General features: G+C 34.8%; 2 protein-coding genes across 2 annotated transcripts; both read left to right on the top strand.

Moving 5' to 3' along the window:
• Window positions 1–244: 244 nt before the first annotated feature.
• On the top strand, window positions 245–7,318 carry LOC118270788 (uncharacterized). Its single transcript, XM_035586566.2, has 3 exons — window positions 245–448; window positions 530–785; window positions 6,249–7,318. The coding sequence occupies exons 1-3, from the start codon at window positions 299–301 to the stop codon at window positions 6,569–6,571; spliced, it is 729 nt and encodes a 242-aa protein (XP_035442459.1). The 5' UTR covers window positions 245–298; the 3' UTR covers window positions 6,572–7,318.
• Window positions 7,319–17,491: 10,173 nt separating this feature from the next.
• Window positions 17,492–21,729, top strand: LOC118270819 (uncharacterized). The gene is made up of 3 exons (XM_035586601.2): window positions 17,492–17,660; window positions 18,095–18,347; window positions 20,928–21,729. Exons 1-3 carry the CDS (start codon window positions 17,526–17,528, stop codon window positions 21,239–21,241), a joined length of 702 nt encoding a protein of 233 aa, XP_035442494.1. The 5' UTR covers window positions 17,492–17,525; the 3' UTR covers window positions 21,242–21,729.

Here is a 21,729-nt window from a genome sequence, read left to right as displayed (position 1 = left end):
TTTTCGACACAAATCTATCAAATACCACAGCCACCCGACGTGATGCACCACACATATCAACTGTCACCAAGATCCAAAGCCACACCCACACTAGCACAAAAAACCACGTGCGTTCCCCGAAAACTGTCCATAGGTACAACAAAATAATTTCGTAGGTACCAGTTTAATCGACCGACATTGAGTTCACTTTTCTTGACCAGCGCGAGGTAGTGGGGTGAGATGCTTAAAACTGGCCGTCATATACAGCGTCGCTACACTTTGTGCCAAGCTTTCTGTAGGGGTAGTTTGATTCGCCGCCATGATACGATACGTCGCAGTCCTAGTGCTTCTCGCCGCGGCGCGGGCGATGCCTGCGCTCGATAAAGAGCCCAATGAAATCGGAGTTTTCGGGTCCATATTAGGAGTTGTGAAGGAGTGTGTTGACGGAGATACGTCCTTGTGCATAAAGGTGAGGACAGTGCAGTGATAAGTGTGAAGTGCTCTCAGTGACGTGTTACTAAGTACTTATTATCTTCTCTTTTGGTTGCAGGAGAAGACGTTGAAATATGTGGAGGCTGTGAACTCCGCGCGGGAGTTGGACCTTGCTGATGGTGTGGCCATCCTTAGCAATGGTTCGCCAAGGTCAGCTAGGGCCTTGGAGCCTCTGTCTGAAGAACCCAAGGCCAGGGAAGCTCAGATCGAGTCCAGGCTGGTTGACTCAGCTGCTGATTTCTTGGAGAACCATGTGATCCAGTTCAAACTTCCCTCATCTGCCGTTGAAGGCATGAAGAGGTCTCTTGAGGAAGGTAAGCATCTAAAACCCATCTCCACAAAAATAAGCTCTATCTTCAATCAAATAGGTTTTAAAATTACTTGAGCGTGTAAGTTAAAGTGTTAAAACTCGATGTCAGATGTTAGATAAACACGATTTGAATGTTCAAACAATTAGCATGAATCATTGAAACAAACATCGTTACCATAAAAAATGTTTCGAGCAAACAGAAGCACACGAAATGTACCGTACGTAAATCAAATGTGAACAATATCAATTTTTATTCAAATTATGACGTAGAACGAAGGAGTTATGTTTTCACTTTCATTTACAAATATTGTTAACTTGAAAATTTTGAAGTTACAATAACAAAAAGGGAAATTATGAAATGGGGAAAATAAATGAGTTTCATTATTTAATGAAGTGAATCGATGATCCGAGACTAAAGCTCTGGGAGATCGCGGTTTTTATAATACTCATTAAATAGAGCAAAACGATTGTTTTCTGAACTTAGCTCTTGGTCACGTTCTTAGAATTTCTCCGTTTTATTACACAAATTAATAATCTGATTGCGATCTTAGTTTGGGTTGTGAAATTCTAGAAATTTCTATATTATGTAGAACAGGTCATTGATGTGAGCTAAACAAATATTTTAGGAGAAAACTGAATGCCAAACATAATCATTATAACATTGATTTTGGTGAAGATCAAACTAAAAAATTAGATGCTAATATCATTATCACATATTATGATATAACAAAACAAGCAGATAATGATACAGAATGCAATTTTGATCTACATAACATAACATCTGTAACAGTTAACAAACAACAAAAAGTAACAAAATAAGATGACCGAAGCTAATTTGCCCATTGACTGCCTCACACCGCGTGAGAGGAATCTCAAAAACCTGTTGCATTTGTTCGTGTTTGTCGTAACAAGCCTTGTTTACTCTGCATACAGTAAAAGGGTATGTTAATATTGTCATGTTGTACTGCAAATATTTGAGGAGTTGACAGTTTAGTGTTATCAACTATATCTTTTTTTATTGGAAGTTTTTCGTTCGTAATCTTATTGCGTCTATTTTAATAGTAATTGCATACACTACAATTACGGAATGATTTTGTTTTTTGTCTCATTCCTTTCTTAGTATGAGATCATTTAGAAATAATTTTGTAGATATATGTATCCATTTTAGTCTATTTGGTTTTACAGGTGTTAAATGGTTGTGTTAATCCATTACTGTGAGGTGATCTATCTGGTCATTTTTCTACGATAAAAAAGGTTCATCAAGTTTCATGTTATAAAGAGCTACCTTTGCATTAAATAAATTTCAATCCAATAATTCTTTAATCGATACAAAAATCAGATTACGAATATTTTATCCAACTTGCATACTAAAATTAAATGCATTATTCGGTTTTAAGATTTACACAAAAACAGATTGGAAAGTTTCAAGTAATGTTAAAATTTCCTTGAATTTAAATATCCATACATAAAACTACGAACATACTGAATGACCGTTTATATTATTGCTTGAATATACCGTTGCATATTACGAATGCATGAAACGATGCATTCGTGCAGGGGTTGTCACGGATCTTTTGCATAGATTTTTTAAAATTGCAGTTTCATGGCAAATCGTAGAATTTAGAAAAAAAATGTGATGCAATACTAAAATACCTTTAGTTGGCGTGTGATTCTGTTAGTCTAAGTAATTGCGTGGTCTTGTCATAGTTTTTTAAGTTGATATAACAAAAATGGATTAAAGCTTATACACATAATAACGATAGAAGCTCGTAAATATTTAACTAATACCGAAAATAATGTTATAATAGATCAAGAAGTAACCATAATAACTTATACTTCAGTAATGTGTAACAAGGTTGCTACAAATAATTCTTAACTAGAAGATGACATAACAAATGTAAATAGAATATTAATGTAACTGGTAGCATCAACCGAAATACAGCCAACCCTAGATGCAGATGAACCATTTGAATAAAACAGATAAGTCGATAAATCAAAATTATTGAAAAGATAGAAAATCTAGCCCATTTATTATCATATAGAATTAACATAAATTGAAAACAACGCATGAATGATTCTATCAAATTATAAACATGCAATTTCCTGATATACTTATTTAACCGCATGGAAAGATGCTCCACTTAATTTGTTCCGTTTATAATTATCGTCCCTCATTAGGTAAATGGAGTAGCATTTGATACCGTACTTTTTGATGGAATACAGGGAGATTATAATTTCTCCGCTAGTTTGTTGGATAATAAGATAATTGCTATAAAGATCTGAGTGTATGATTGTGGGTTTCAAAGTGTAGTTCAACACGCGTGGCGGAGATGTTATCAATTAGAATGACTCTAGTTATATCGCTGTAAGATGCGATGAATACATTAGCTGTAATTGTTTGTTTGTCTTACCATACATCTTCGTTTACAACTCTCATTTTTACATTTCTGATACATCCTTCTCTTGATATACATTCAGAATCAAAGGACCAACAAGGTACTCCAAACCTAATTAAAATAACAATATCAAAATGTCTCTGAGTATAAGATTTTACACTTGAATGTCAAGTTCTACTTACGCCAGCATCATAAAAGGCGATGGAAGATAGGAAAGTCTTAGAACAGGTCTTCACGGATGTTACATGAATGCTAGCTTGCTACTTAGTGTCGTGAATGGATCTTGAAGCGGACATACATGTTGAGTGGCTTGTACACCTGCTTTTGAGTTTTATGCTATTGTATTCCGGGTTATAGAAACTTTATAATATGCTGCGGTTTATACATTTCATCGTTTTAAACATTCTTATTTATCATTAGTTACATTTGGGTCATTTTTTAAAGTGATCGTTTTGATAAATGTATAAGGTTTTGCTCTTATTTCATCACAAGTAGGTATGTAAACATTGTTAAGGTACTTACTATCGTACCCAGAATCATTTAATGGTTACTTAACCCTGTCTTTAGCAATTGTTTTCGATAGAAAATCGTTACTAAAGAATAGTTTAAGTAAACATCAATGTCTTTGAGTGCGGCAGTTATTTTCTTCACTCGTGTTTCATTTACTGCCTTCAAAGTTTTTAAAGCCTTTGATGAGTATTAGCAAGCAGCAGCATTTGTTTCATCAAATTAGTGCAAACCATATGTGAACGCTCACGAAATCAGCTGTTCCATTCACTGACCATATAGCGAAATTGTCACTGAACAAAAAAGGTCACAGCTGAGATTGTCAACAACATGTAGAAACTCGAAAGCGGCACGTTCCCTCTACGGCATTAGTTCGAAGTCCTGCCTCTAAACCAGTTTAACAAGTCATCGAGAAATCGTGTAAACGGCACTCCTCGTCTCTTCTCCAAAGAAAGTTGCCTTTCCAATATTATGATATGTTCGTCTTATGAGTACGATTGATACCAATTATGGTGTCATGATTAAGACTATTATGTTTAATTGTGCTTATTTTAGTTCCTATTCAGTCATCTAGGTTGTTCTAGAACTAGTCGAGTCGTTTTCACCTTTCTTGAACGCTTTTGATTGTTCTGATCCATTAATTTTCAAGTCGATCCTCCTCGTCAAGTTCATTGATCGTTACAACGAAAGTCCTTTTAACCAATAAAACTATGAATCCTGTACATTATGGAATGCGCTTTATTCTCATAATAAGTGGTACCAAGCGAAAACAAAACTATCGTATAGTTAACACCTATTTAGTATGAAAGACAATGACAAAGCAACTTCTGTAGTCGAAGGAACATCTACAATACCTAATAGTGTTGCAAGAACAGGCACTTAGTATTTCACACCTTTCCCTTTTGTTGATGTTGCTAATGTATTGTAGTTTGTACATAAATTGTTGACCAGGATATATTATCCCTTTCTATAAGTCAACCCTAATCTTTACGGATGATTTTATATATTTAGTCATAGGTCTATATTAAGCCTTTAACTGCCATCAGAAAACTGTCGAGGTCAAATTCTCCACTAGCTCCGATCACCGGTGTATTGAAAACAAATACGCTGATGGTAATGATAATGATGACGAAAGTGAACAAAATAGCAACAGACGTCGACGACGAATCAATCTGATAATTCACTCAATATCGCTTTTTAAAAGACAATATCTTCACAAAACTAAACACATTACTATTTCTTTAACACCCTTATAATAACAACTATTATACAAACAACGATAAGAAAATAACAGTAATTGAAGTAAAGAGAACAATCATTAAAGAAACAAGAAGTACTGGTTTTACTTTCAACAGAAACAAGCATATCAACCTACACCTTTCTCTAAAATTCACTATTAGATTATCAACTTTATTGTTCGGATATACAGTTGAAATTCCATGATCTGCTGTCTTCTGTACTACAAATCCGATCATGTTTCCTAGCCCTACATCATTGATTGAGGGAATCAGGTCACATGGGTGCTTGAAGGCAATGGGCCGGTGTCACTGTGTCAATCATAAAACCAGTTTTAGAAGGGTGTTCATCTCAGTTAGCTTGTTCTTAAATCTCGGCAACTAGTTGTTATTGGTCATCAAGCTTATCATTATGATGTAGTTGATCTAAATTGTCTGTATCATTAAATTGGTCATTATTTTGATCTTTAATAATAAGACGGTCAAGTTCACTACGCTAAACTATTTCAAATGGATCTTCACTAAAATTATTACATACATACAATAAATTGTCCATTATTATCAAACTTAGGTAACTCTTTCAAAAAAAAAAATAAAACTAAAAGTTTCAAAACAAACAAAGTGACTCCACACGAAGGTGAAGTTGAAGGAAAGCTTGTGGCTTGATAGTTCAGTGCCAATGTCATAGATGGCGACACCGCTCAAGGCTGTAGTAAATAACGGCGCATGCGATGTAGTAACACCAGTTACATGTTTCCTTGAACTTAAAGCTTACGGTGAAGTTTATAATGTTATTTTTATTGATGTAAACAATACATTTTTGGATGTGAATTTATTTTTAGTTTTTCCGTTATCGGAACATGATTTTAGTTAGCACCGGTCTCAGATTTTATTGTATTAGGTGACGTAATATTAGGCTTCTGTTTTTGTATAAATGTAGTTATTAATTCAGTTGAGCAATAGAAGTCATATTTGCTATTTTTATACCTAAATATGCATGTATGTTCAAATAAGTAAGAATTTTGAGGTAACTAGTCCACACAATGCCATCCATCAAATCACATGTAGGCTGAGTTCATGTTGACAAACTCGTAGACATCACTCGTGGGTAATGGACCCTGACAACGATACCAGTCATTTTCTAAGAAATTCTCTTCAAACAAATGTGAAAGTCGTTAGCGTACGAACTATTGACTTTGGAATTAATTAACAAACATTCGAATGTTTAACACGCTCAAATTAAAATTCTTCGCTTTTAGTATTGTTTTCTTGCACATATTAATGTTTTCTTGCACATAATTATTAATGTTTTCGTTTCTATGATTCCAGCTCGTGGCAAGAAGAAGAAGATCAAGCAGCTCCTGCCCCTCCTTGCTCTTGCCAAGCTCAAGATCACCGCCCTCATCCCTCTGTTCCTCGGTATCATCGCCTTCGCTGCTGCCAAGGCTGTCCTCCTTGCCAAGATCTCTCTCCTGGTCGCTGGTATCATTGCTCTGAAGAAGCTTTTGGCAAGCAAACACCATGAAACCAGCTACGAGGTGGTCGCCCACCCTCACCATGAGGAGCATTACGCCAGCAGCGGCCACGGCTGGGGAAGATCCATCGATGATGGACAGGATCTAGCCTACGCTGCTCACGTTAAGTCCGATTAAAGCCCTGGAATTCCCAAGGAGCTATTCTAAGTCCAACCCTAATTTGTAACATAGTATGAAACGGAATGTACTGAGTTTATTTATTGTAGTTATTAAGGCGTATTTATTTAATATTCTACGAAGAATTTCCCTTTGTAAGGGATTTTTACCGAAGACGCGTTTTGTTACTGTTTTCCCATAAATGTTGTTCTAAGTTTGTATGGTCTTCTATACTGTACTATATTAGTATTTTCCAACCCTATACGGTATCCGTATTTGTGTATTTTGTTCTTCAAAATATTTTTATTTAACTCTTTTAGTTTTATCGTCTAGTCCTTTCTTACCTAAGTCTTTATTTTATTATCGTAGACTATATTGACTATGGTTATAATGTGTATGTATTTGTGATTTTATTTTTTTGTGATATTATTAACATTTATTTATTAACTCTTATTTATGATCTTTAAAGTATATATATTTATATATTTTACATAGCTGCACTATATTCTCCACATATCTCACCTATCTTATACATAACTATATAACATAATCGTATAATAACAAGCCCACCTTACATTTACTCACAATATCGTATAATAATCTGTATCTCAACATATACATGTATAATAATTACTTATATTATTATGTATGTGCCAGTATATAAGTACAAACATATGATATGTATATGTATACCATTGTTTCTACGTACATATTGATACTTCGACTATTTCTTTAATGATTCGTACAAATAAAGAACTGAAAATGTTATTGTCTCTTTCTTTTTGTCCCAAAATCCAATAACAGTAAATTATTACCTTCTTATAGATTATACAATATTAATCATCATCATCATCAGCCAGATCACAACTAGACAAATTCCTCTGTAATCGTCCAATAAAAGAGCGTATTCCTTTTTAAAAGCCAGCTACACTGCCAGCATACTGTGACTACTCTGAAGTCCATAGGCAACTCTGATCGCTTACCATCAGGTGATCAATCTACTCGTTTGCCTCCTATCCATTAGTATGCTACTGAGTTTGATGGACTCCATTGAAAACAAAATTAGCAAAGGATGTTGACGAATTAAAAAATTATAAATAAAGAGATGATAATGAAAAAATTGAGAGAGTAACCAGTAAATAAATAAGAAAACTCGATAGCAACTGGAAAACACAATAAACTAATTACATTACAGGCCTGAACTATTAAACAATTTTATAGAACGTAAGATTACAGTCTCTGAAAAAAAATCAACATGCATTATGGAATGTTAAAGCATCGCAACTAAAATCTTTTTATTAACCCCCGACCTCTTTCATAAACCGATGACTCATTAGATAACAAGCAAAAAAACAAAAGAGAAATTTTTGCCAATTAGAAATAAGCAAGCCACGCTCAGTGCTGTGTAATGCACGCTACACACCTTACGATTTTAACTGTGCAGTTTTAACTGTACAGTGCGACTGTGTAGTTGACAATCTTGAACTGTAACACACTTGACAGTTCAATCGTAGCTCTATACAGTATACAGTCCACACCGGAGCTGCGGACTATCTAGCGGGTTTACCAGGGTTCCGGCTCGAAAAGCAGGAGTAGGAACGGGATGGTTTCTAGTCAGTAAGAGTCTGACACTCCCTCTCGCCTCGCCCAGGTTGGGAGAAGTCATTGGGTGATTATCCCCTTTAAAAAAAAAACACGGCCCAAATATCTTACGATTTAACTTGTGTAAGTTTAACTACTGTTTAATTCTATACGATTCAGTTAAAACTGTACACTATACAGTTCAACTTTTTACTCTACACAACTTACTGTACAGTTCGCCTGTACAGTTAAACCTAAAGGTGTGTACCCAGCATTAGAAAGCTCGTTAATTTCAATTTCAACTTCATTACCACAATCACCAACTATATCAATAACATGGATATGGTCGAACAGTTTTCTAAAGTCATCATTTTCATCAATACTATGATCAGTATGGCCATAAAATTCTCTTGTTTCGAAATATACTTAAGTACGACGATGATGACCTGTGAACACCTCGTGTGGTCAGCAAATTACTTAATAAAACTTTCTCCTATTGTTACGCAAGTTTCGTAAGATATTGAAGAGGAAAGTCTGATGAGCCGGCGTTTAATATTACTTGAAGGATCATATTTATTAAAGGTTGAAGTCGTGATTGTCTCGGGCTGTGCTGTCGTGGTCACGATCGCGACGGTTGTAGCTGACAAAAGAGTTGAGAATGTTTGGAAATTTAAGCGTGATTTTTTTGTTCCTTGTTTGGGTTAATTCTTTATTTGTTAGACGCTGAAAATATACAGGAAGACATCCTAAAAGATTCTTAAACAAAAGCTACTAGATATGGGTTTTATAGTAGTTAGACATTATTGTAATAATCATGACCAGGTCATGGGCATTGATTATGAAATTACCTTGTTACATTTCAAAAAGACATGCTGAGAATGTTTGAATTTGATCTTTAGCCCTGGTTTTTTTTTAAACGTTGCCCCATCCTCGGATTTTCTCCTGTTTCGTGGATTCGTTTACAAACATACAAGTTCACATACTAGGAATTGTAAGATAAAAGGTGTACAGAGAAATTATTGAAAATCTGTAAAAGCCCCAATAATGCTTTCCGCAACTCGGGAATCGAACCAGAGACCTCTTGCCCAGTTGTCGCACTTGCGACCATTCGACCAACAAGGCAGACATTTTATTATATAATACTTATAAGCTAAAATAAATAGCAAAGGTAAGTATATAAATACATCATTTATCTTTTCTATAAAGCTATAATTGATTAAATAACCGCACAAAATCGATGAACCGAAAACAATGCAAAATGATTCACGTGAGAATATTCACATATTACATAAACAATGGCCGCAGTTTCTAATATATAAATACATACATATATACATAAATATATACTTTTACTTAGCCACTATTATAATGTAAATGTTCTTATGTAATACAGTATGGGTTTGGATTTAATTTATGCGCATGGGCAACGCATCAAGTGGACATAAGTCAGATGTTACATCGTTATGTCAACTCGATTCTGGGACATAAACTGTGATTTATCTGTTAAGATTTTCACTAGCCCATTTTGTAATGGATGGTTTTCTTTAACGAGCAGATGGATCATCTGATGGTAAGCAATCATCGCCGCTCATGGATACCCGAAACACCAGAAGCGTTACAAGTGCGTTGCCATCCATTTGGGAGTTAGGAATTTAAGAGTTATTGAGGAATCGTGCATTGGGAAAATTGGGAACGAGAGTTATTAGGTCTCCGGTAACCTCACTCACACAACGCAAGCGTTGTTTCACGTCGGTATTTTGTGAAGCCGTGGTATCACTCCGGTCGAGCCGGCCCATTCGTGCCGAAGCATGGTTCTCCCACTCTTACTTCACTTGACTATCATTGTTTTTCATTGGAAAGGAGTATTAACAAATATTCGCTGTGGAAAAGCTTTATTGTATACAAAGTTGACTGAAGTAATAACTGTAAAGAATATTATGCAGTTTTATTATTTATTACCATATTGTGTCATTGATTTATGTGATAAAAGCTGCAGGATCACTGTCTTTCAGCATTTCCATTGTGGACAGTTTAAATATGCATATCACTGGGATTATAATAAAGAGTATTGAAAGTATTACTAGGCTTTTAGAAAATTTCTCAGTAGTAGCACAGAGTCTGGAATTATGCCCAGTATATGGCAATAGGCTCACCCCCTATTACATGGGGCTTATAACACAAATAGTGAAAAGTGGGTGTACATTATACAGTAGTATTAGGCACTGTATTGTGCAGGTTTACGTGCCGCAATGTGCACCTCTGCCTACCCCTTTGGGAATAAAAGGCGTAACGTTGTGTATATACCTAATATTCAATTCTGCTACTTTTTGCTCATATTTGAAGCCCAGCTGCAGGCACCTCCATTAATAAACTCAGGCAAGACAAATAACGGACTCGAATGATTGATGCAAACATGACTATTACAAGAGTAATGACTACCAGACTCCTTGCCGCTTGACTGATGATTTCGAATCAATTAAATAATTCAGAAACCAGTACACGTTAGTTTGATAAATGTGAAAACTTGTAGAGTTTATATAACTCTGTAATACCAGACATTCGGGCGACGGATATAACTTCCATATAAGGGTATTTACACACAACGCATTTTGATACTAGTATTACGTCAGTTCAATATGATGCTCGCACTTCTACAATATATGCTTGTTTATAAAGAAGCATATTGTTCATGCGTTAAAAAACTCACCTCAATTCACCGAAAACTGACATGAAATAACGCTTGCGTTGTATTTCGTTGTGTGCGTGAGGTTACTGGAGGCCCGATTCGCCCCTTTTCAATCTTCCCAATCCCCGATTCCCCAACAACCCTTAAATTCCTAACTCCCAAAATGCCAGCAACGCACTTGTAATGCCTCTGGTGTTCGTCTATGGGCGGCGGCGATTGCTTACCATCAGGTGATATATACGTCTGCCCGTTTGTCCATAAAAAAGTGCGTGTGTAAAGACCCTTACAGCAGCCATTCGTAAAACAAGTCCTATAAAATATAATTATAAAATACGCGCCGTAACCGTAGTCGCCGTTAGTAGTACGACCAAAAACGCCCGAGGCGCCCTCTGCTGTACGCATCTCGTATTATTTATTGCAAATACAAGTATTGATTAGAAAGAAAGTTGTGAGAAAAACGTGATTCGTATCACGTGGGCAGAGGCTTAGTGTCTGTGGACTAATTTTTTTATGAATGAACGATTAAAGCGTTTTTTTTTATCGTAGTACAAGTGGGTATGTGGGTATGTATAATTATGTGACCAAACTGGTTGTGTTTGCGTAATTCTTGTTCACATCTGCAGAAGAGAGACACCATTTTGTACTCGTTTCTATTTAATACCAGTTAGATAGGCAAACTTTGTATTGCCTCAATCATTTGTTTTCTTACCTTTGAAACCTTCCTTATACCTACACAAATAATTCAAGACCGAAATCTGCCAAATCGGTCCTACAGTTCTCGAGTTCTAGCGGGACTAATGACCAGCAAGTCTTTTCTATATTTTTTTTATACAAACCTTCTCCTGACCATAAGGAATACACTAAAAAAAACATCCAATTTGGTACAGTCGTTCAGAAGTTATACATTTACACATACATACATTTTGGCGATTAATTTTTATTAATATGGAATTAAAAAATAATATACATATATGACTCAAGCAAGGATAAGAATGACACCACATGAAAACCAAATCAACTTTTATTTAACAAAATTAAATGTAATCATATCTATACAACCGACGATCGCAACGAAAAAGATTGAATTTCTGCCTCAATGCTTACATTTCACACTTCATCACGTGATATTTTGGAAGCTAGGCATTATGTATATTTCCAGTTAAAATAACTGTTAAACATTTAGGCAAATTACTCAACACATGTTAGTTTAGATAACATTAAATACTACATTTTAAACTGGACTTTAAATAAGAGATAAAACTGACTAATTAATACAAATATCTCCTTTTCTTTTCAATAAAATTAATATTAAAAGACTTTCAACTAAGTCCGTTATACGGAACTTCAATAGCTGCTTATCACCACAAACAATGGTTGCCGTAATAAAAAGTTAAAGAGAAAATGTTTTTATAACATGTGAAACTAAACACTAGTCTAGCAGATTCATGGTTTTCACACATACTGCTTTTTTTAGAGACCCTTACGTGTTATGGTTCTCTTGTCTACAAGTTGTATAAGACTTTACGTATGTATCGACAGTTAAAGGATAATTGCAAAGACAATAAGCAACGCCCTTTTGGCGCAATTGATATAGTATCGATTTTGTATGGAAAAACAATAACTAAGGATTCGGAATTACACATTAAATATCTCTGAGTACGGCGGTAAGATTATTTAAAACCACGGTTTAATTCAATAAAATTAATGAAGAAAAGTCTACTAGTTTCGAGTAAGAGTGTACGGTACTTTAAAACTGCGTGACGTCACCGCGTCTGGGCACGCTGCTCATGATGAAGAGTCCCTCCGTGACTCGAAACTAGTAGAGCTTTTCTCTATTAATATACGTGATTATACCATTTTTTAGTTAATTCAGCATATCTCATGATAGTTATTATAAAACTAAAGTTATGTAAGACTTTACATTATATTATGAATGTTTGTAATAAGAGTAACAGTAACGTCAATAAGAAACACTAATCTATTTTAAATTCTAAATAATAAGACACAAAACCGGTTAAGATTAGTATTCAAGTTAAGATTAATTCTAGTCTAGTATGATAGTCTAGTGACTATGACACTTTGAATGCGATTACAAAACATTAAGCTCACTGGTGCACTCCTTATTCGTGTACCTAGTTTCAAATACTCGTAATGAATTGTATGTTACTAATAAAAAATACAATAACAGTTCGCTTCTGTCTCGGTTCCAGACATGAAGACTCGGTTTTCATTCCCGGGTCAAGCAAAGCATTGTCGATGTCGGGCTATTTTCGGTTTTTCGAAAAAAATCTCAGTAGTAGCAGTGATTTTGGAATTGTGCCCAGTATGTGGCAATAGGCCCACTCCCAATTTCACGGGACTGCTAACACAAATATTGAAAAGTGGGTATACATTGTACAGAGCCTCAAATGCCGTGATGTGCAAGTGTACCTTTGCCTACCCCTTCGGTAATAAAAGAACAGTACCCCAACAAAACACTTTTTAGAGAAAATCTGCAGTTCTTCAGAAACATACAATAAAATATTAATACTTAAACACACAATACTAACGTGATATTTACGTAACAATATTCTCAACTTAACGTACCGTAAAACAAATAAATTATTCACTTTTACTTCGAAAGACAATTAAAACCCCATGGGGCGTCTGCTGGGCGCATCATAAATAGTTATACGTTTGTCTAAGAATGTGACAGTTTTAGCTAAAATGCTGGCAAGGCGCCAGGCAGGAAGGATTGTAGGAAATGCATCTTTAGACTTAGTAATAGGGCTTATTTTCACTTTAGGTATACTTTAATTTTCACATCAACGTTAGAGTCCACTGTCTCCTTTATATAAGAGAATCGTAATCTCCAAGCTGTGTAGGGTTGGAGATCGTAGTCTAAAAGGTTCAGGTTTATAGAGAATCCTGCTACATGAATTCTATATGTAGTTCCTTAGTTGGGTCTCTCGATAACCGCGCATAAAAGAGTGGTAACGAATAGATTTTCATTATAAATTGACGATGAGGTGTTTCTGAAGCTAAGTTATAATGGTTGATGTCAAATGATTTAAATAATTACTCTGTTAAGTGGTAAGGCAACGTCACGCCTTATATCACGTGCACATTACTGCAGGAAATGCCGGTATACAATGTGTTATAAGTCCGATGTTATAGGGAGTAACAGATAAAACAGTATAAATACCCAGAGAACAAAGATAAAAAACTAGCTCTCAATAAATAACTTAAGTAAAGACTACAGGTAACCCAATATCAATAACTTTTCACAAATAACTACAGAACCCAACACAACTAAGCACTAACAAAATAAAACGACTTTTTACACAACACTAGTTCAGTTCTCACACAAGTCGGTACAAGTTCGTAACATTGAAGTTATTCTTAATATCAGATCTGAACACAACGGTACATTGAAGTGGAATGACAAAAATACGATGACGTTCCAAAATGATGAGATGATTATCTTTCATTGTATGAAAAGGAATGTTGACCAAGGGTCATTATGGTTTCCCTTTTCTTTTCTTTAACATTTATAAGATGTTTAATTTGTGATAAATGGTTTGTTTTTCTATGTGTATAAGATCTGATGGTAAGCAATCGTCACCGCCTATAGAGACCCGAAACACCACAGGCGTTACAAGTGCGTTACCGGCCTTTTGGGGGTTAGGAATATAAGGGTTGTTGGAAATTCGGAAGGGGGGGGGGTAATTGGGCCTCTGGTAACCTCACTCACACAAATAAACAGATGCAAGCTTTGTTTCACGTCCGTTTTTTTTGAAGCCGTGGTATCACTCCGGTCGAACCGGCCTGTTCGTGCCGAAACATGGTTCTCCCCTACTTGAAGACGATGGTGGATAATTAGAACGAAAAATGAAAAGCTTGAGACAAATGACATGGTAACGTGAAATTGATATCGATGGAAATTGAACGATGATGGTAGAACATATTACAAAGAAATACAAGATAATCCAAAAACCCCAAGAAGATATGCGTATCAACCAATAAAATCCATTATTACAATGAATCTCACTAGTACAATAGAAGAATCAAATAAGGCACCACCTAAACGGTAAACAAAATATGTACATATGTGAATTAGAATATAATTATTATGCACTCGATGGCCTACTTGATTGACAGCAACACCTGTACTAAAATTCTGTTAAGTCATCCAAACCCACAAAAGACATTTCTCTAAGCAACTCTAATAACTCTTGCACACAATAGATTCACCGTCACTTCCTAAACCATTGCTGCATTTGTACTGCAACCATTTAACATACTGTGAACAAAACCATCAATGGATATTGAAGTCAAAGAGCGATGAAGCAGCGTGGGATGACGATGGATTGATACACTTTCGTTTTTTTTTTGTAGTCATTTAGATACAAGACATGATGACTATTAGATTTGATTCACTTGATCAAACCACACGTTGAAACTTGATGTCTTAAGTACAACACTTATAATGACTTTTGTCTTTTGATCAAACGTATGAGGAAAAGTCTTCATAATACTATCATCATTTAATTTCATAACTGCATTATTCATAAATTTTTCATTAGAATCACTTTTAAATATAACGTTACTGAATCTGAAACGGTAAAATTCATTAATATTTAGGCTTCTTTGCACGAATTGACAAAATATTCTTTATATCCATATTCATTAACTTTAAAAAAAAATTAGAGAGGCTATCAAAATTAGAAATGAATTTCAGAATCTGATTCAAATTTTGATTTCTAAAACTAGTTTCTCAAATTCACGCACAATTTTCTTCAAAACATAAGCTCAACCTTTAACAAAACAGTAATAGTATAAAGCTTGCATTTAGTACTAATGCGTACACAAGCATCTAACAAAGATACTGATTGACGTGCAGACTACAAAGTGCAGTAGAACAGGACTCAAAGACGGACAAACGCTCATACATCATTAACATCGTCGACAGCGGTAGAGAAATTTCCCTTTACAAATTCAGTATGCAGCGGAAACCGATTAACTCATTCCTTGTCCTAGCCAAGATCGTACCTAGATAACAATGGACCTTAAAGGAAGTGTGTATCTTCAATTTGAAATTTAACCTTCTCAGAATAGGAGCTAATTTTGATTGGTGTTTTAATTGTCTCAGATTGAGACGACGCACTCTCTCTGATTTGAATGTGATTGAAGAGTTCGTCCTTAGTTCCTTTTGATGTGATAATTAGGAAGATGTTTATACAGTATTATTTTATAAAGTAAAGTAAAGATAGCTACAGCTACAGTAAATTAATTAATTAACCTTATTTGTTCAATAAAATTGAATTGCACGAGAGGCTTAACTATAATTAATAAGAGATGAATTTTTCTTCATATTGAAAAGCTATTAGTCAGTGGCTAAAGCTATTAATTTATAAAATACACACAAAACTAAAAGTAAGACAGATAAAATCTATTTTATCAGTGTGTCTAAAATAATAAATAGAGAAAAATATATTAATTTCTAAGAGATGTCAATATAAAACATAAGATATCTATTATTATAGAAATATAATATTTCAAGACCGACTACTGACACACTAGAGATATTTATACAGTCAACACAAAAATTGATGTCAGTATTTTAATGAACAAATATTGATCACAAAACAAAACTATACTAGTTCTCAACAACGCACCTCAACAGAAAATGAGTCAAAACGAAAGGAACATTGAATTTGTAATGAATTTAAAAAAAATCTCAATGACGTAATTATTCATGAATCAAAGAAAGTCTACGCATTACGCAATTTATGCGAAGTTCAACCTAAATGAAATTAAAAGTGTTTTAAACAAAACGTATGTTGGCACCGTCTCAGAATATAACGACATAATTTCGCACTTTATATTCCAAATAGACATATCACCTTTAACGTTAAGTACAAAGAAACTTTCGCTGTATACAAACAACTGGGCTTATAAATGGTCTATTAAACAATTTACTTCAGAATACAAATGGTCAAAAAATATAGAAATTGTGACGATGATATAAGTGTATTGATGGGTTTTAGAAAGCGATTTTGCGAAACCCTCCAACGGAGAACCGGAAATAAGCGAGGTATTCCAAATATTTCGGACCAAGTAATTATCTCTAAAGGATTTCCGAATACCATAGAAAATTACGAAATACTATTACAGTCAGTAATTTTATTAGATAGTGAGTAATACATATTATTAATGGCATCACATTAAATCGCTAATAAAAAATTTAAGGATGCCAACTACAAAAATTCAACCAACTCAATCAAGAGTTAATAAAACCAGTTACATCAATTAAAAATCACATTAAAACAAATTTAATTTTCACATCAACAACCATGTAATAACAATTTTACAAAGATAAATCGTAACGGCTCAAACACTGCGAACTTTTCAATTAAATTACATTCCCGCGCAAAAAGGCCTACTTAAAATTTTCGATATACCCATAAAACCAACCTTACAAAATGACACCTAAATCTGTGCCCATAATACCATGCCACCATAACACACATTTCCAATAAACCTGACAAATACCTGCTAAAATGCTTACCCCAATGTGGTATGTTTGTATTTCGTCATAGGCCTTACTTGTAGCGAAGACACCGAAGCTCAATGCGTGACATATGGAAATACGGGGAGGGGGAACACAAAATAAAACTCACGCTCATACAGTGATCTTTAGCAATTTGTGTTTAGCCATCGAGTAAGATGAAGGTTGTTGTGCTATTGTGTGCTGTGGCAGTCGCCGGGGCATTGCCCATGGCCAAGGAAGATGGAGCCGCCGAGAGGTTCCTATCAGCTCTCAAGGATTGTCTGGATACAGATACCTCGTTGTGCCTCAAGGTGTGTTGTGCAGTGCAGTGAATTGTGACAGTGTTTGTGATGGGTTGGGATCCTCAGGGCTGTGCAGGATATCTTTATCGTGAATAGTTTTGATGTTAAACCTCAAGGACTTTGAAAAATAATTCTAATAATAGTGTTGGAGATTGCAAAAAATTCTCCTAATTTTTTCGTTAACAGTTTGAGTAGAATCGAATGATTAATTTAGTGATTTGCAAAATTTAATTTCAACATTGACACTGAATTGAACTTCGACACAGATTCAAGTTTGACGATTTATTTTTCAAATCAACTTTAACGATTTATCATCAAAAATATATTCCAGTCACAATTGGCACTTAAGGATCTCAGTCCACACTCAAATTCAAAATTAGCACTAAAAATTCTCTACAACTGTAACTAAGACAAAAATACTAAACATTCAATTTCTTTTACAGGAAAAGGCAATGAGATTTACAGACAAATTGGCAGCCTCATCAAGCCTGGAAGTCCTCGATGGCGTTAGCTTCAAGAACACTGGTGGAAGCCGTTCAGCTCGCAGCTACGAACCTCTTCCCGACGACCCTAAGGCCAGGGAACTGAAGGTTGAAGAGAGGATCATGGAAAACGTCGTGGACTTCCTCGACAGCCACGTCCTGCAGCTCAGAATGCCCAAAGCTTTGGAAGACGACAACACCCTCGATGAGGAAGGTATGTAGCTAATCAAATAATTTTTTATGACCGTAATGAACTTAAATGTCTTACAAACTTGAGCCTTTGCAAGGGCGATTCTTTCAAAAAAATCACAAAAAATTAACGGCGTCATTATCCTTCCCCAAAAGTTAACAATTCTTCCGAATTAAGCTAAAAGAATTGGTTTCCATAAATTAAAATGGGACACTGCTTTCAACCAATCCAATAAAAATAAGGATGATAATAAGCTACCACGATGCTTACTAACGTGGTAGAGTAATGATTTTGTTAAAAAAAATTCAAGTTTTTTGAAGAAACACCCTTAACTTCTGATAAAACGATACGCAGCAAGATAGCAAAGTAAGACACTAATGAGATGCTTTAAAAGTAGTACCCAAGTACGTGCTAACTGTTTTAACTTGGAGTAAAAGTTTAGTGTCCGCGTAAATAACGACTCATTAATACCATTGCATGCTTTTAACCTAGAACATTTCTATTACCACGTACATGTCGTTAGAAAAGTGCTTGCTACGGACGACATAGAAAACTTAATTACAATTATGGAACATGTACGAGACATTACAGTAATTTACAATATTTCTCTAGAACTGGAGAACGCAAATTACATCAAAAAATTTACAAATGTTGAAAACATATTTAATCTTAAAACAAATATGGAGATGTTAGATAAAAGGAGAATACATGGTAACAATAAAAATATTAGTTACGGTACTAAGCATTCAGAATCAGACGTGAAGCACAATGTATGAATATTTTCCCACGCACAAAGATAACATCAGCGAGCAATGTGTTAATTTGATACAGCAGTTTATGCACTTTCTTGAGACTTTGTATAATGTCGATAATGGGATCAGTTTACTTGAAAGTAGGTTTCAAGATATTCCTAAAAAAGTTATTAAGGAATTTAGAGATGATTCAATAAATTATGCAGTAACAAAAAACAATTCAGAGAATCATCATAAATGGCTTCCTGGATCACAAGAACTATAATACTAAAAGGGAACAATAAGCCGTTAAAGTTAACTCACGATTTTACTATCTCACTTGAATAAGCATTGACTAGACTAACTATATTTGTCTAAGCTTTACATTGCCGTAGATAGTTCTAGCGCTTTGTCAATAGAAGAAGCTTTTCATTCGCACTTAACCGAGAGAGAACGTCTAACAAAGTCGTGTTTGCACTTTCATAAACATTCATCAACAATACTTCACATTAACTTGACCGGAGCTTGAACTATCTTAGATAAACAATGTAAAAATTAAAAACCGCAGATTTTCATATCTAAAAAGTTCATTGTAGGTACAAAGCAGTTTAGAAAAGCATCCTTGAAAATCTCATGTCTCTAGACAAAAAATAATTTCTAAAAATGTTTATTTCTAATCTCATAATCGTTTAAGTCGGAAATCAGCGTCGACTTCAACTTTCACTTTAGATTTCAAGTTTATTTTAAGTAGTAAATCAGCATACTCTTGAAATTCGCGAACACGCCCCTGTGACCTGACGATGATACTTTAAAAAAAAGTTAATATACCGATTTCATTTTATCTTGATTCACAATCGTATAAAGTTCTTCATTGAATTGGTTTAAAAGTTTAAAACAAATTGTAATGTCATCATTTCCATAATCGATACCAGCTTAAATTAAAACATCATCGATTTTATTTTCCCACAAATTGATGGCTAGTTTAACATATAATACTCTCATGGTGAGATCGGATGACATAACACAATTATCACTCGGACTTCGTTTTCACTCCGACCCGTTTATTTATGTAAGAGGCTGCTAGACCAGTTTCTACACACTCGTTAAGTTCACTGTCTTCAGATTTCTATCTGCAAATCGGCGTGTAACTTTAAACCATTGATCTGTCTAAGCCTGTCACTAATTGTGTAATAAGGCTTCTAATATACTTGAGTGTCGACTTCAAAGTGTGTGATAGAGTATGTTATATCATCATTAATCTTAACTTCACCAATGACTTTGTAGCTTGCATTCAAATTGAATAAAATAGCCTCACGATTTGAGAGTATGGAGAATATATCACATTCATAAATCAATTAATAATATTTTGCGAAAACGTTTACCAAAAAATTCGAGCCAACGAAAATTATGGAAATAACACTCACACTTGACCTTTAGTTCGTGACATACATGCAGTGACTTTCTCAAAGAAATTATAATTTTATTCAACTATGAATGCCAAAAGTTGAGGCAGCTTTCTTTTAATTGTCGTTACTACGTTTACAAAGGTATAACACTTATATTATGTTGTGGGAAAGATTTTTTTTTTCTAAACAAGATTCTTTAGCGTTCGCTATGTGAAATTAAACGGTGTACCATTCCTTTGTTAGACGGATCAGTTTTTGATGTAATTAGTGACTTATGTGTGACTGTAACGGGGTTTAGAGAGTCGTCATTGATTGTCTTAACCTGAGCTAGTCGTACTAGATTATTTAGTTCTTTTTTGTCTGCTGTGAATTCTTTTGTTTATGTTAAAGTTTAGATTTAATTGTTGACAGATTCTTTAGATTTTTTTTCACTTTCTTATATTCATGGTTTGTTATCTCAATTCCAGGTCGTGGCAAGAAGAAGAAGAAGCTGAAGAAGCTCCTCCCCATCCTCGCCCTCATCAAGCTGAAGCTCGCTGCCCTCATCCCTCTGTTCCTCGGTATCATCGCCTTCGCCGTCTTCAAGGCTTACCTCCTCGGTAAAATCGCTTTCATCGCCGCTGCCTTCGGAGCCCTCAAGAAACTCCTTGAATCCAAGAAGAGCAGTGGATGGTCTGAGCCCGCCCATGAAGAGAGCCACGGCTGGGAAAGCAGCGGTGGTTGGGGCAGGTCCCAGGACGCCCAAAGCCTGGCTTACGGTGCCCATGTCAAGCAGGCGTGAGAGTAAATTATTAACTTATTTATTTTAGGTAAACTTAACTTATTAAACTCGAATTAAATCTTCTTCTTTTCCCTTGTATATATTGACCACCGTTCGATACACATGCTAAGTTTTTTTTTAATGTATATATCTTTTTTTATTTTAAGTTTCTCAATGACTGATACTATTAGTCTCTTCCCTTATTGTATATAAGTATTTTTATTTATTATGTTTAAGTATCACTTCACTGTCAGTGGAGGTTTATAGTACATTTTATTATTTTAAGTTTTCAGTTCCAAAGATATTTTATATATTTACTTTAATATTTTCTATTTTATTATTTTGTTTTTTGTTTGATGTGTATGGGTATGTTACGAGTCATATTTATTACAAGACAACGTGTATTTAATGCGAAGAATGTTATCTGTTTGTTTGTTGCGATGTTTTAATTTATTTTACGATGGATCCTCGTGAAAGTTAAAATAAAAACGACTTTTTATAAAAATATT

Source organism: Spodoptera frugiperda, chromosome 13 (assembly GCF_023101765.2).
Source record: "Spodoptera frugiperda isolate SF20-4 chromosome 13, AGI-APGP_CSIRO_Sfru_2.0, whole genome shotgun sequence".
Classification (NCBI taxonomy): domain Eukaryota; kingdom Metazoa; phylum Arthropoda; class Insecta; order Lepidoptera; family Noctuidae; genus Spodoptera; species Spodoptera frugiperda.
Note: the sequence above shows the minus strand (reverse complement) of the source record. Positions and strands in the feature narration are given on the sequence as shown.